Genomic DNA, 10878 nt, shown 5'->3' with positions numbered 1-10878 from the left:
ATACGACTCAACTACATTGAGACTGAGGGAGTACAAATACGCAAAAAAGAGTCATGGATTTTAGCTTTCAAATCTCCAGAGCTAAATCAATGGAACAATTGAGAAAAAATGTCAAAGTTAGAGCACTCCCAATGCTCTCCCTAAAAACTCCCTTATTTCTCTCTAACTCCTGCCACATCAGCGCCACATCAGCACCAAAATTTATCCCCAGTTTTTAGCCAACTTTTAGCCAACTGCTCCAATGGTTTCTCCCTTATTTCTCCCTAACTCAACATTTCATTTTTACATCATCATTTTTAATATTATTTAATTTTCCCTACAAATGTGTTTAATAAATAGATTTATAATGAACAATTCATCGTTGTATTAATCATTGGAACAATACATCATCATTTTTTTCCCTTACCTTTTCGGGAAATTTTCTACTTGAACTCATAATTTTGAAGATTGAAGATTGAGATAATGAGATTGAAAAATTGAGAGAGAGAATGAAGATTGTGTGTGATGAATGGAGGAGGAGGAATTATATATAGTGGAGGAGAGTTAGGGGTTGGAAAAAAAAAAAAAAAAATTATCGCCGAATCGCGCCCACAGTGGGCGGCGATGATTCGGCAATAAATTGGCGATAATAAGGGAGTTGGCGATGAATCGGTAGATTTATCGCCGAATTATCGCCGATTTCCCTCCAACGCCCGGCGATTTTTCGGCGATTTTCAGCGATTTTTCGCCGACAATAACGCCTAAAACCATTGGGAGTGCCCTTAGCTAATTAATTTAATCAAACTTCAATATATTTGTGGAATTTAGCCACACCCTATATGAAAATGGAAGTAACAACTTTTTTCATAGACAAACTGAAAATTAAAATTTGGTAAATTTCTCATGAATAAAGAGAACTTTTTTTAATATTTAAATTTAATAAGTCCTAAATGTGCATGTGCTTTTTACATTTATATGTAACATTTTACCTAATCATATGTGTATGGTATATCCATATTTAGTACACCTGGCGTGTGGTCACTACTTAATCCTTTTAAAATGTTTTTGAAAGACATGCCATTTTATCTTTGTAGCGTGAAATAATAGGACCAAAGAAATGAGCAGTGCCATGTTCCCCATAAATAGTGAATAACCCAATAACAAAATTTTGCATCACATCATAATAGTCAAGATACGATTTCATCTTTGTAGAGGTGCCATAATTAGTAAACTAGATATGAACTTTCTCTTATGCTTGATTTTAAACAACTCGACAATGAATTTTAAAGCCCAACTCCTACTATAGAAATGACGGTGTCACTTATTTCTCGGTTTTTTTGGACACAATCTCATTATCCTTTATCCATATCTTTTCTAATCATTTACAACTATACCACACATGTTCCACTATTTCTCTACTCACAAGTCACAACATAGTTTTTCAAAATTGATTCTTGAAATGATAATAATATCATGGAGTATTGATGCTATTATATTTCTTTTATGGGAAATTGTTATTCAAATTGTATCTTTTGGTTGAATTCTGGTCAATCCCATAACTTAAAAGTGAATGATGCTATGGTATTTTTTTATAGAAAATTGTTATTCAATCATATGTTTTGGTTGAATTCTGAACTTAAAAGCTAGCTAATTATATCATAATTTTTTCACATTTCTCAAGTGTCCCATACAATTAATATTTTAATGATAATTTTCATTTAAATCATACTAATTTTTGGTTAAATTTTAAATAAATTTAGCATTGTTCTAGGAGTATATTATTGTGGTTCTAAAATATTGTGGTTGATTTTAGATGATTATTATGTAATAGTGAAGATATAATGACTAAAAGTATAAAAGTCACAATAAATAATATTAAAATATTATTTGCATGGGATAATTGAGCAATATACAAATATTATGATTTAATTAGCTATTTTTATAAGCTATGGTATTGATTAGAAGTCAATCAAAAATTGTAATTTAAATGACAATTTTCCGTATTTTAACCTTTTCTTAAACCTATTTCTCCTTCTAAAAGAACATACAATAAAATATCCGTGGACCACTAAATTTGATAAATTTTCTATACTTTCCTATCCTTCATATTTGGAAACCAATGGGAACATAGTCTATAACAAAAGGAATGAACAGAATAAATAGTTTATACCACTTAAAAAAAGAATAAGTAGTTCCAATATAAAACTAAAACATGCATTCTCTAATTTCCACAAATTTTAGTTAATATTTTTTATAAACTAGTAGTACATTTTTCATTGTGTACTACTGACAATATATATTAACTGTCCAACATTATTAGATTATGTTGTTGATTATCAATTGCACACTCATACATTAAAAGAGGCTCTGGAAATACCTCTGAATACAGAAAAGTTTTATTGAAAAGACTGGAAAGCTTTTATTCAAAATAAACAGCCCTAGAAGGAAAAATTATTTAAAAGACCGAAAAATATTTTAAAAGAAATTTCTGGCCCATGCAGGTTTCGAACCTGCGACCTTCGCGTTATTAGCACGACGCTCTAACCAACTGAGCTAATAGGCCATTTGTTTTGTTTGTTATAAAAGGTATCATTGTAGAATGTTTCCTCTATTTATTGAAAACCGATTTGATTGATTAAATTTTCCTCTATTGGGTGTCTCAATTAAGGCTAATTAAGAAGTTTAAGATGTAAAAATTCCCTCGAAAAAATATTTCGGAAAACTAAGCCAAGGCTCCGCAATGTGTATGGGCCATGGTTGCTTATTAAATGTAAAAATTCATAAATTCAAATACATAATGCAATTGCCAACATTGTTTTTGTTATGCCATTATACAAAAGCAGGGGATGATTGTTCAACAATTCCAGGCTGTGGATGGTTAGAAAGATTAGAACAAAGATTAACTTATTATTCTTGGCTAATGTTATCCTAGTATTTGATGATTGATTGATGATAAGCAAAATCGTGCTTATAATCTCGATCCATCTCCATTCCAAGATTGATTATCTCGCCTATGAGTTGCAAATTGGGTCGTCGCTACAATGTACAGAGACATGAAAAAACTAGGGGAAATGGGTGATGGGTGATGGGTAGTATTGGACTAGTGTCACACATGTCCGATGCACCATATGTTTTATTTTGTTAGCACTTATTTTATACCGTTAAATAAAATAAAATAATATAGACACTGACGTTGATTAAAACATTGTTGGATCTCTATTACCACGTTGTTTCTTTAGTTTTTCACTACTACCAATCCAAAGAGATATTCAAAATTTCCAATCCATAATCTAGCAAGTACTTACTGCATAAGAAAGTAGACGTCTTGTTATATGCATGCAACATTTACAACAATAAAATAATAAGGGCTGATATGCAATATTTTGAATTTTTTTGCATACCCACCAACATTTGGTGTTTACCCTAAATTTTGATTTTGTTCCATAGAAAAACTCAAAAATAGATTTGAATTTAGTGTATGATTAGGGTGTGTTTGAATTGATGGTATATTATCTATAGAATGTGATCAATCTAAATATTGTACAAACTCAAAACTATAATCTGGCCCATTGAAAAATATCAACAGATCACAAAAAAATATCAATAGAAAAATGTCAACAGAATTTCAATGGTAGTCAATGATTGATGCTGTGTTGATATTAAAATCTTGAAATTTTACACTGTGTTGATATTTTACTGAAACAGTGTTGAAGCTGTGTTGAGAAGTTTTGAGTTTGTACAATATATAAGTTTGCATTTTATCACTACCCTATTATCTATAGTCCTTAATAATACATGTTTGGTTTATTATTTAAAGCCATATTATAGTAGGAAATTCCAAACTATCCTCTTACTTTTTCCATATTTCCATGACTAAGGGCTACATTATTAATTTTAGGCAATCTAAGATTGAAATAGTGTTATATTTTAATCACTCAATTTTTCATGATAATAAAACGGTCATTTTCACCCTTAATTCAATGGGCCCTTGCCCATTTAGCGGATCACACAGAAAAATTTAACCAACAAATCGAACACTAAATTAGGCCATTAAATACATTCTAAATGTGTCCATCTATTCATTCAAACACACCCTTAGTTACATAAAAAATTAGATTTAATGTATGGTTGGAGATGATCTGATAAGGATAAAACATACTCGCAATATATGTTGGACCAAACAACACATAGCCCACTTTCCGAACCAAATGTTGTGTAATTGTTAAAAACCCAAACCTATTTTCTCTGAAAATGCCTATTTCCACATTTGTGTTTTTGAGAGTACAAAACAATCAAATGAGGCCTTATGACATATGGGTGTATTGCAGGCTATAGATGGTGGCGTCGTGGCAACAACATCTCAACCTGAGCTGTTACATTTGACTCATTCCGCAACTGCCAATAAATAAATAAATAAAATATAATCATAAATACATATCCCAAAATTTTTGTGTTAAGAAAGCAACAGTTCCGTTTGTTTGGTTATACGCTATAGGTCATTCTCCGCTGTCCACATCACCGGTCCCATAATCCCCTGCTTCGCACCCACCTTCGCTGTCCATAACCCGCTTGACTACGATTGGCCGGCCCTTGCCAGCTCTACTGAAAGTTACAACCCCTTACGTAGGCCTCGCCGCACCAGATCGCAGCCCAAGAAAAAAACTAAATCCAGAAAGAGGTTACAGTTTTGGTGAGAGAGGTGTGATTCCAGCAATGGATCGTCATGCTATAACCATTACTACTACTTTTCTTCCCTCATTATTGCCACCTCCTCATTCTCTCCCCAACTGCATTTTCTAATCCTTCTTCAAATTCCCTTCCTCAATCCAAACCTCGTCCAATCGTTTCATTCCGCTTCAGTTTTGACTTTTTCATGACCAATTTGTGATCCTGTTGAAGTTCTGATTACAGTTACTAAAGGTGACCATTTTTTTTTTACTTTAAACTGGAAATTCGTGCTTGGTGATGGCTGATTTCTGTTTTGATTCGGAGTTTTTGTAGGCATTATTACTGAAAAGGAATAATCAACGACTTTATTGACTTGGCGTTGCTTTAATCATTATACTGTTTAGGTTGTTAAAGTGTGGAAATAATTAAGCATCATCAATAATTGTCTTTGATGCAACAGTGGAAATTGTCAGATTTTTTTGAAAATAATGTGGCTGCTATCGAATTTAGCATCTAATGATTTGTGATGCGATGCTTTTCAGAACTATAGTATTTTTTTGTGTAATTTTTCTCTGCAATATTTTTGGGCAGCTTTTTCTGTTGTTTAAGAGATGCATTTTTCTTAGATTGCTGTGGAATGTACTAAAGATTGCCAGAAAAGCATCTTCTCATACACAGGAGAGGCATGTTTCTTTTTATTCCCATAAATGAATGGACAAAATACAGTAGTTTGACCTTTTTTTTTCTGAAATAGTGCAGTAGTATATGTCATTGTTATTAATGCTACTGTCTATTTTAAGCATGAGAAGGAGAAACATGGAGTAGGTTGCGTTCTGTGTGTTGTGCCCGGTTCTCACCTAGGAGAGGTAGAGTACACTAGAGAATGTATTAGTGAAATTTGATTTCAGTCATAAGCTTGCCCACTCTACTGCACTAGTCTACCTCAAAGGGGCAGCATACAAGCTTGTATATTTCTTTCTCTATGAGGAGGAAAGTTTAGCCAGTGATATGAATGAATTAGTGTTGATCAGTTGGAATTAGTTATACTTAGATATTGCTTATAATTCTCTTCTATTAGGAAGTTGTTCAAACATACTCATTTCTTATTCTTGATTATGCAGGATGTGATTGGGATGTAGCTAGTGAGATGGGACCAGTTTACCGGATAATGTTTTGATGACATTCTGTGCACTTTGCTGCTTTATTTTGGGTATATTTGCATGGGAAGCTTGATGTACCTGCCTGACAATAACGAGAACGGGATGGCTAGGAAAGTTGTTCTGCATAAGAGATATGATGGTGGTAAGCACTAGCTAGGCACTGGCGGTACTCAAGAGAATTGTTAGATTACTGAGATAATTTTCATGAAATGAGTTGGTCGATATTTTATTTTGGGATTACTTCAACCAGTAGTGCTTTTTCTTAGATTTTGTCACAATATCAATGCACAAAAAAGTACTTTAGCAATTAATTAAGATCAATATAATGAGCTTAATATGCTTTTCCTTTTTTTGGCTTTCACATTTATCATCTTTTAGCTCCGGTTACCATGCTTGGTGAGGATACATTTTCACAGAATAAAGGATATTTTAATTTGGCATTAATCCATATTTGAGGGGTCCATGTTCCATGAAAGTAGTGTACTCACTTAAAAGCTCTTTTAAATTTTGTTTATTAACATAAGGTAATGGATTTGTTCTCTACATTTTCAGGTTTTGAAGCTCCACGAAATAGTATGGAACTGCCAGTTGAGTCATCCTATGGATTATATGCTGCAAGAGATAATATATTGGTACAAGCAGTTCCGTCTTAGCTCTCACCCTTTACTTATGAAATCATTTTCTTCTTGCCTTTGCAAGGTGGTTGTTTGGCTGGTTTATCATAGTCGAAACTGCTAATTTTAAGTTTTAGCATGAATGGTTTGAGCTTAGTTACACTTCAAGCCTCAGTGTGCGTTATAGACTTGTGATGTCATGTATATAATATTTGTAATGTTTGCTATGTGTCTCAGTATGCTCATCACATGACAAAGGAATTATCTGGTGAGGACTACTACTCCACTGAGGCTCCAATGAAGAAGTTAATATGTGAAGAGATTTCTAAAAGACCTGATTTAAGATCAAAATCACCAAGCGTAGTGGCTCGCCTAATGGGAGTTGATGTGTTACCTTTTGATTCAAAACCTGGGATGCAACTGACTGATATAAGAAATGGAAGTCCAGTGGACAAGTTTATGGACGAGAATCGATCTAAGAAGGGCTCAGTTGGTCATACAGTCTCTATCCCCAATTGCTCCAAGCAGATAGAAGTTGATCACACTGGTCGTTATATTGATGGCTATCCTTATCAGTCCAGCAGCAGGTTGAAGTCGAATAGACCTAAACCCAGGGAACATCCTCAAGAAGAGGAGCTACAGAAGTTCAAGCAGGACTTTGAAGTATGGCAAGCAGCACGATTTAACAAATGTTCTAATTTTGTAAAATTTGACAGTCCTCCACCCGAGCTGCTTGCACAAGAAGAACTCAATAGAGAGAAGATGTATCTTTATGCTACTTCTTGTAGAACTAACAAGTGTGAGAGCCTAAGGGAAGATGATGATCTATCAGAACTAAATGATTCCTGCAACATGCTTGACTTTGAGAGGGTTGCAAAGAAAAATTTACGCTATTCAGATGGGGGAAAGGAATCTTTACATCCAAATAGAGGGATAAGAACAGACTTTAGGGCCTCTCAACTCATGAGTTCTGGTCATTTGCTTAATATTGTTTCAGCTCCTTCCAAGATTGTGGTTTTAAGGCCTGGTCCTGATATGACAAGTATCAGTGATGGTTCGTGGGGCAATACTCCCAGCACTTCAGCAGGGGCAGATACTATAGAAGATTTTCTTGCAGATGTGAAGGAAAGACTAGAGTCTGAGTTGCAAGGTAAATGTTCTAAGAGGAGCACAACTGTGAGAGGACGAGGGATTGAGACCCCTTACAGGGAAAAACCATCAAAATCAAGAGAAATAGCTGAGTGTATCGCACAAGAGGTGAGAGATAGTGTCTCAAGGGATCTTGGGATGAATTTACCTCGTTCTCAGTCTACAAGATCGTACAGAAGTGGAATTCAGAACGGAACAGGTTCTCCTGAGTTCATCAACAGAGATACAAGGAAATTCTTAGCAGAGAGGTTGAGTAATGTTCTTAAAGGAGAAAGACATCGTCAAGCTGTCCGTAATAGTTCAACGTTTTCCATGTCAGATTTTGAGAAGGGTAAACCCGGACAGTTAAGGAGTACATGGACTGAAAATAAAATGCGCCATCATGATAGTTTTAGAAATGAATTACAAAAGCGCAGCTGCTCTTTCAGAGAGGATCCTGATGAAGTTGGGATGCACCACCAGGAAGACATGTCTCCGAGGAACCTAGTGAGATCTTTATCAACTCCAGTCTCGGTATCTGGAAGATCATTTGGAAATCTCCTTCTGGAGGATCGCCATGTACTAACTGGGACACAAATCAGGAGGAAGCATGAAGCAACTGAGAAGGTCCCCATGAACATTAAAAAACAGAAAAAGGATAAATTTAACATAAGGGAAAAGGTTTCGAGCTTTCGATACAACTTGACGCTCAGAGTGAGACTGTTCCGTAGGAGAGTGAAGTCTATGGAGAGATCCAGTCAAAACAAAAACAACCTCTTCAACAATATTCCAAATGGACCAGTATCCATGATGAGTTTCTCTGACACACATGTGAGGATCTTATTCGACTCACATTGATAATTGAATTTTGATACATTGTTGGGAAATTCCACTGAAGTGCTAAAACGGACAACTAGTACTAAATTTCGTTTTGATATTACTATAGGGGAATTCCACTGAAGTGCCACCCAGCCCCGCATCCGTGTGCAGTAGTGTTCATGATGAGTTTTGGAGGTCAAATGACTACCTAAGTCCTATATCATCATCAGGTGGACTTCAACTGGAGGACAGCGACGTGTCCAATGTTTTCAGAGAAATAAACTCAAATTTGACGGGTTAGTAATGGAAGTAGCCCATGATTTTGATTATAAGGTGTCGTAGTTTGAACATTATGAAGAAAATATCATGGAGTAATCTTGCATGGGTTTCTTTTTTATGATTGAACTTATAAATGATCAAGCACATAGTCCACTAGCTATACTTTCTCAATTAGTTTTTCAGAAAAATCTTCAATTCACAAAACCATGGCACTGTTCATCTTTAGTTTAGCTTCATGTAGGCTTTTAGTTATTTTAGGGTTGTCCTGAGCTGCTGTTCTAGAGCTAGGTTGAATTGAAATGCTTATCTTGAGGTTCTGGAAACTTTCCGAACCTCCATTTCTTTTAAAAAGATTGAATAGGCCTTAATCTCGTTACTTGAATGAATATGTTTTTATGAAACAAGTCGAAGCAATCAGTTCAAGTATACTAAACAATGTCATTCTCTGATACCACTACACACGGTCAACTTAAAATTCTTCTTCTTTTCCTGTCCCATGTTGTTTAAGCCTCATTTTCTTTGAAATTTCAGAGTTGCGGAGGAAATTAGATCAATTTGAAGGAGCTTGTCTAGAGGAAACTATGCATGAACCACATCCTGCAGAAGTTGAAACAGATATAGAGGACCAATCTGAAGCCTACATTAGAGATTTGTTGATTGCTGCTGGTCTGTATGATGATTCATTTAGTCGATCGCTGTCAAAATGGACACCACTTGGTAAGCCTATCACCGCCCAGGTCTTCGAGGAAGTTGAAGAGATGTATAAAGAAAGCACCAAGGTTAAAGATCAGGCAGAAAAAACAAATCACAAGATGATAGTTGATTTGTTGAATGAAGTGCTTCCTGCCATACTTAGAGAACCGGTGAACATATCTAGATACATGGAGAAGGCTAACGGGCTCGAGCACAAGTCTCCAAATGGAAGAATATTGCTATCTCTCGTATGGAATAGTATTCGAGTGTATGTACATCCTCCAACAGACAGATGTTATTATGCTCTTGATAACTTGTTGGCCCTTGATCTGAAATCCACCCCGTGGTCTAGATCAATCGATGACGATGTAAATGCTCTGAGTCGAGACATCGAATGCTTGATCATTGGGGATATGATTGAGGAAATGGTGAAGGATATGCACTCACAACTTGGAGTATAGATTCTAAAGATGTATGTTAATCAGAAGGCATATAGATTGTTGATAGGGAGAATATTGTCTGGCCACTTGCTCTTTTATTCGTTTATCAGATACTTCGATTTTGTATCATAATCTTATACTAATGGTGAGAGGATCTGGAGAAGGTTGAAGTGATATCAGGAGAATTACTATGTATTTTTTCTTGTAACTTTGAAATGTTCATGAAAGGAATGGAATTTCATAGAGCAATTTATTGTGAAGAAAATTGATTCAGCTTTTGTCTACTGCAGAAAATTTCTGATTCTGAGATGAGAACAATTTATTTGCTTATTCTGTTTTTGCATCTTTCAATTCTTAAGAAAATTGGTTTTCACTATCCATATTTTGCATCAAGAAACAAGTGTTACGGTATTTTTTTAATGTTAATAGAAATGTAATTATACTTATTGGTGAGCTAATAAATTTTCAGTTAACTCGATTTGATTGACAAGTACAATTAAAATTTTAAAATGAAAAGGTAGAGATTAAATTGCTGGACAATACCCAATTGCCTTTGTCGGACAAGTACAATTATTGATGTTTTGTAGTTTTCGGAGATAACAACATTATTTCTTCGGTTTACAAAATATAGTCTTATTTATAGACAACACGAATTTTAATGACAAACTATTAATAAGAAAGGTGTTGAAAAAGGTAGTTAAAATAAGGGAGATAGAGAGAAAAAATGGATAAAATTTAAAAGAGATGAGGAAAAATGGGTAATGTATGAGTATAAATTTTCCCTTTTAAAAAAGTAGTTCCATTTTTTTTTATGGAAGGGGAATAGAAAACATTCCTTTTTACATTATTTATTTCTCTCCATTTTAGCTATATTCTATTAAATAGGAGCATTACTTATTTTTCGAAACAAGTGAAAAAAAAGAGTGTCTCGCTTAGCGAGGGACAATGGGAGTACTAGTAGTACCTTTTTTTTTTTCCGATTTGTTATTCTTTAATTTTAGAGGAGAGCTACTAAATTAGTTGATCTAATTCCATGTCCAGACCAATAATTCCATGTTAAGGATCAGGATCTGCTAAGTTGTTTTCTTTTGTTTTAAT

General features: G+C 34.6%; 1 protein-coding gene and 1 non-coding gene across 5 annotated transcripts; one reads left to right on the top strand and one right to left on the bottom strand.

Moving 5' to 3' along the window:
* Positions 1-2468: 2468 nt before the first annotated feature.
* Positions 2469-2542, bottom strand: TRNAI-AAU. The gene has a single exon. It is a non-coding gene; the product is annotated as a tRNA-Ile (tRNA).
* A 2096-nt stretch (positions 2543-4638) lies between these two features.
* LOC125216927 lies at positions 4639-10064 on the top strand. 4 transcript variants are annotated; one of them, XM_048118717.1, is made up of 6 exons: positions 4639-4899; positions 5769-5949; positions 6360-6448; positions 6659-8380; positions 8496-8664; positions 9179-10064. In XM_048118717.1, the coding sequence occupies exons 2-6, from the start codon at positions 5868-5870 to the stop codon at positions 9799-9801; spliced, it is 2685 nt and encodes an 894-aa protein (XP_047974674.1). In that variant the 5' UTR covers positions 4639-4899; positions 5769-5867; the 3' UTR covers positions 9802-10064. The 4 variants fall into 4 exon arrangements, with proteins under 4 accessions (XP_047974674.1, XP_047974677.1, XP_047974675.1 ...); XM_048118720.1 differs by having other exon boundaries at positions 4640-4899; positions 6360-6439; XM_048118718.1 differs by lacking the exon at positions 4639-4899 and adding an exon at positions 5119-5330.
* The last annotated feature ends 814 nt before the right edge of the window (positions 10065-10878 follow it).

This window comes from Salvia hispanica, chromosome 3, assembly GCF_023119035.1.
Source record: "Salvia hispanica cultivar TCC Black 2014 chromosome 3, UniMelb_Shisp_WGS_1.0, whole genome shotgun sequence".
NCBI lineage: Eukaryota > Viridiplantae > Streptophyta > Magnoliopsida > Lamiales > Lamiaceae > Salvia > Salvia hispanica.
Note: the sequence above shows the minus strand (reverse complement) of the source record. Positions and strands in the feature narration are given on the sequence as shown.

Coding starts and splice junctions, on each gene's coding strand:
- LOC125216927 (XM_048118717.1), top strand. CDS start 5,868: ATGGGAAGCTTGATGTACCTGCCTGACAATAACGAGAACGGGATGGCT. Junction 5,950..6,359: donor GCATAAGAGATATGATGGTG/GTAAGCACTAGC, acceptor CTACATTTTCAG/GTTTTGAAGCTCCACGAAAT. Junction 8,381..8,495: donor TGAGTTTCTCTGACACACAT/GTGAGGATCTTA, acceptor ATATTACTATAG/GGGAATTCCACTGAAGTGCC.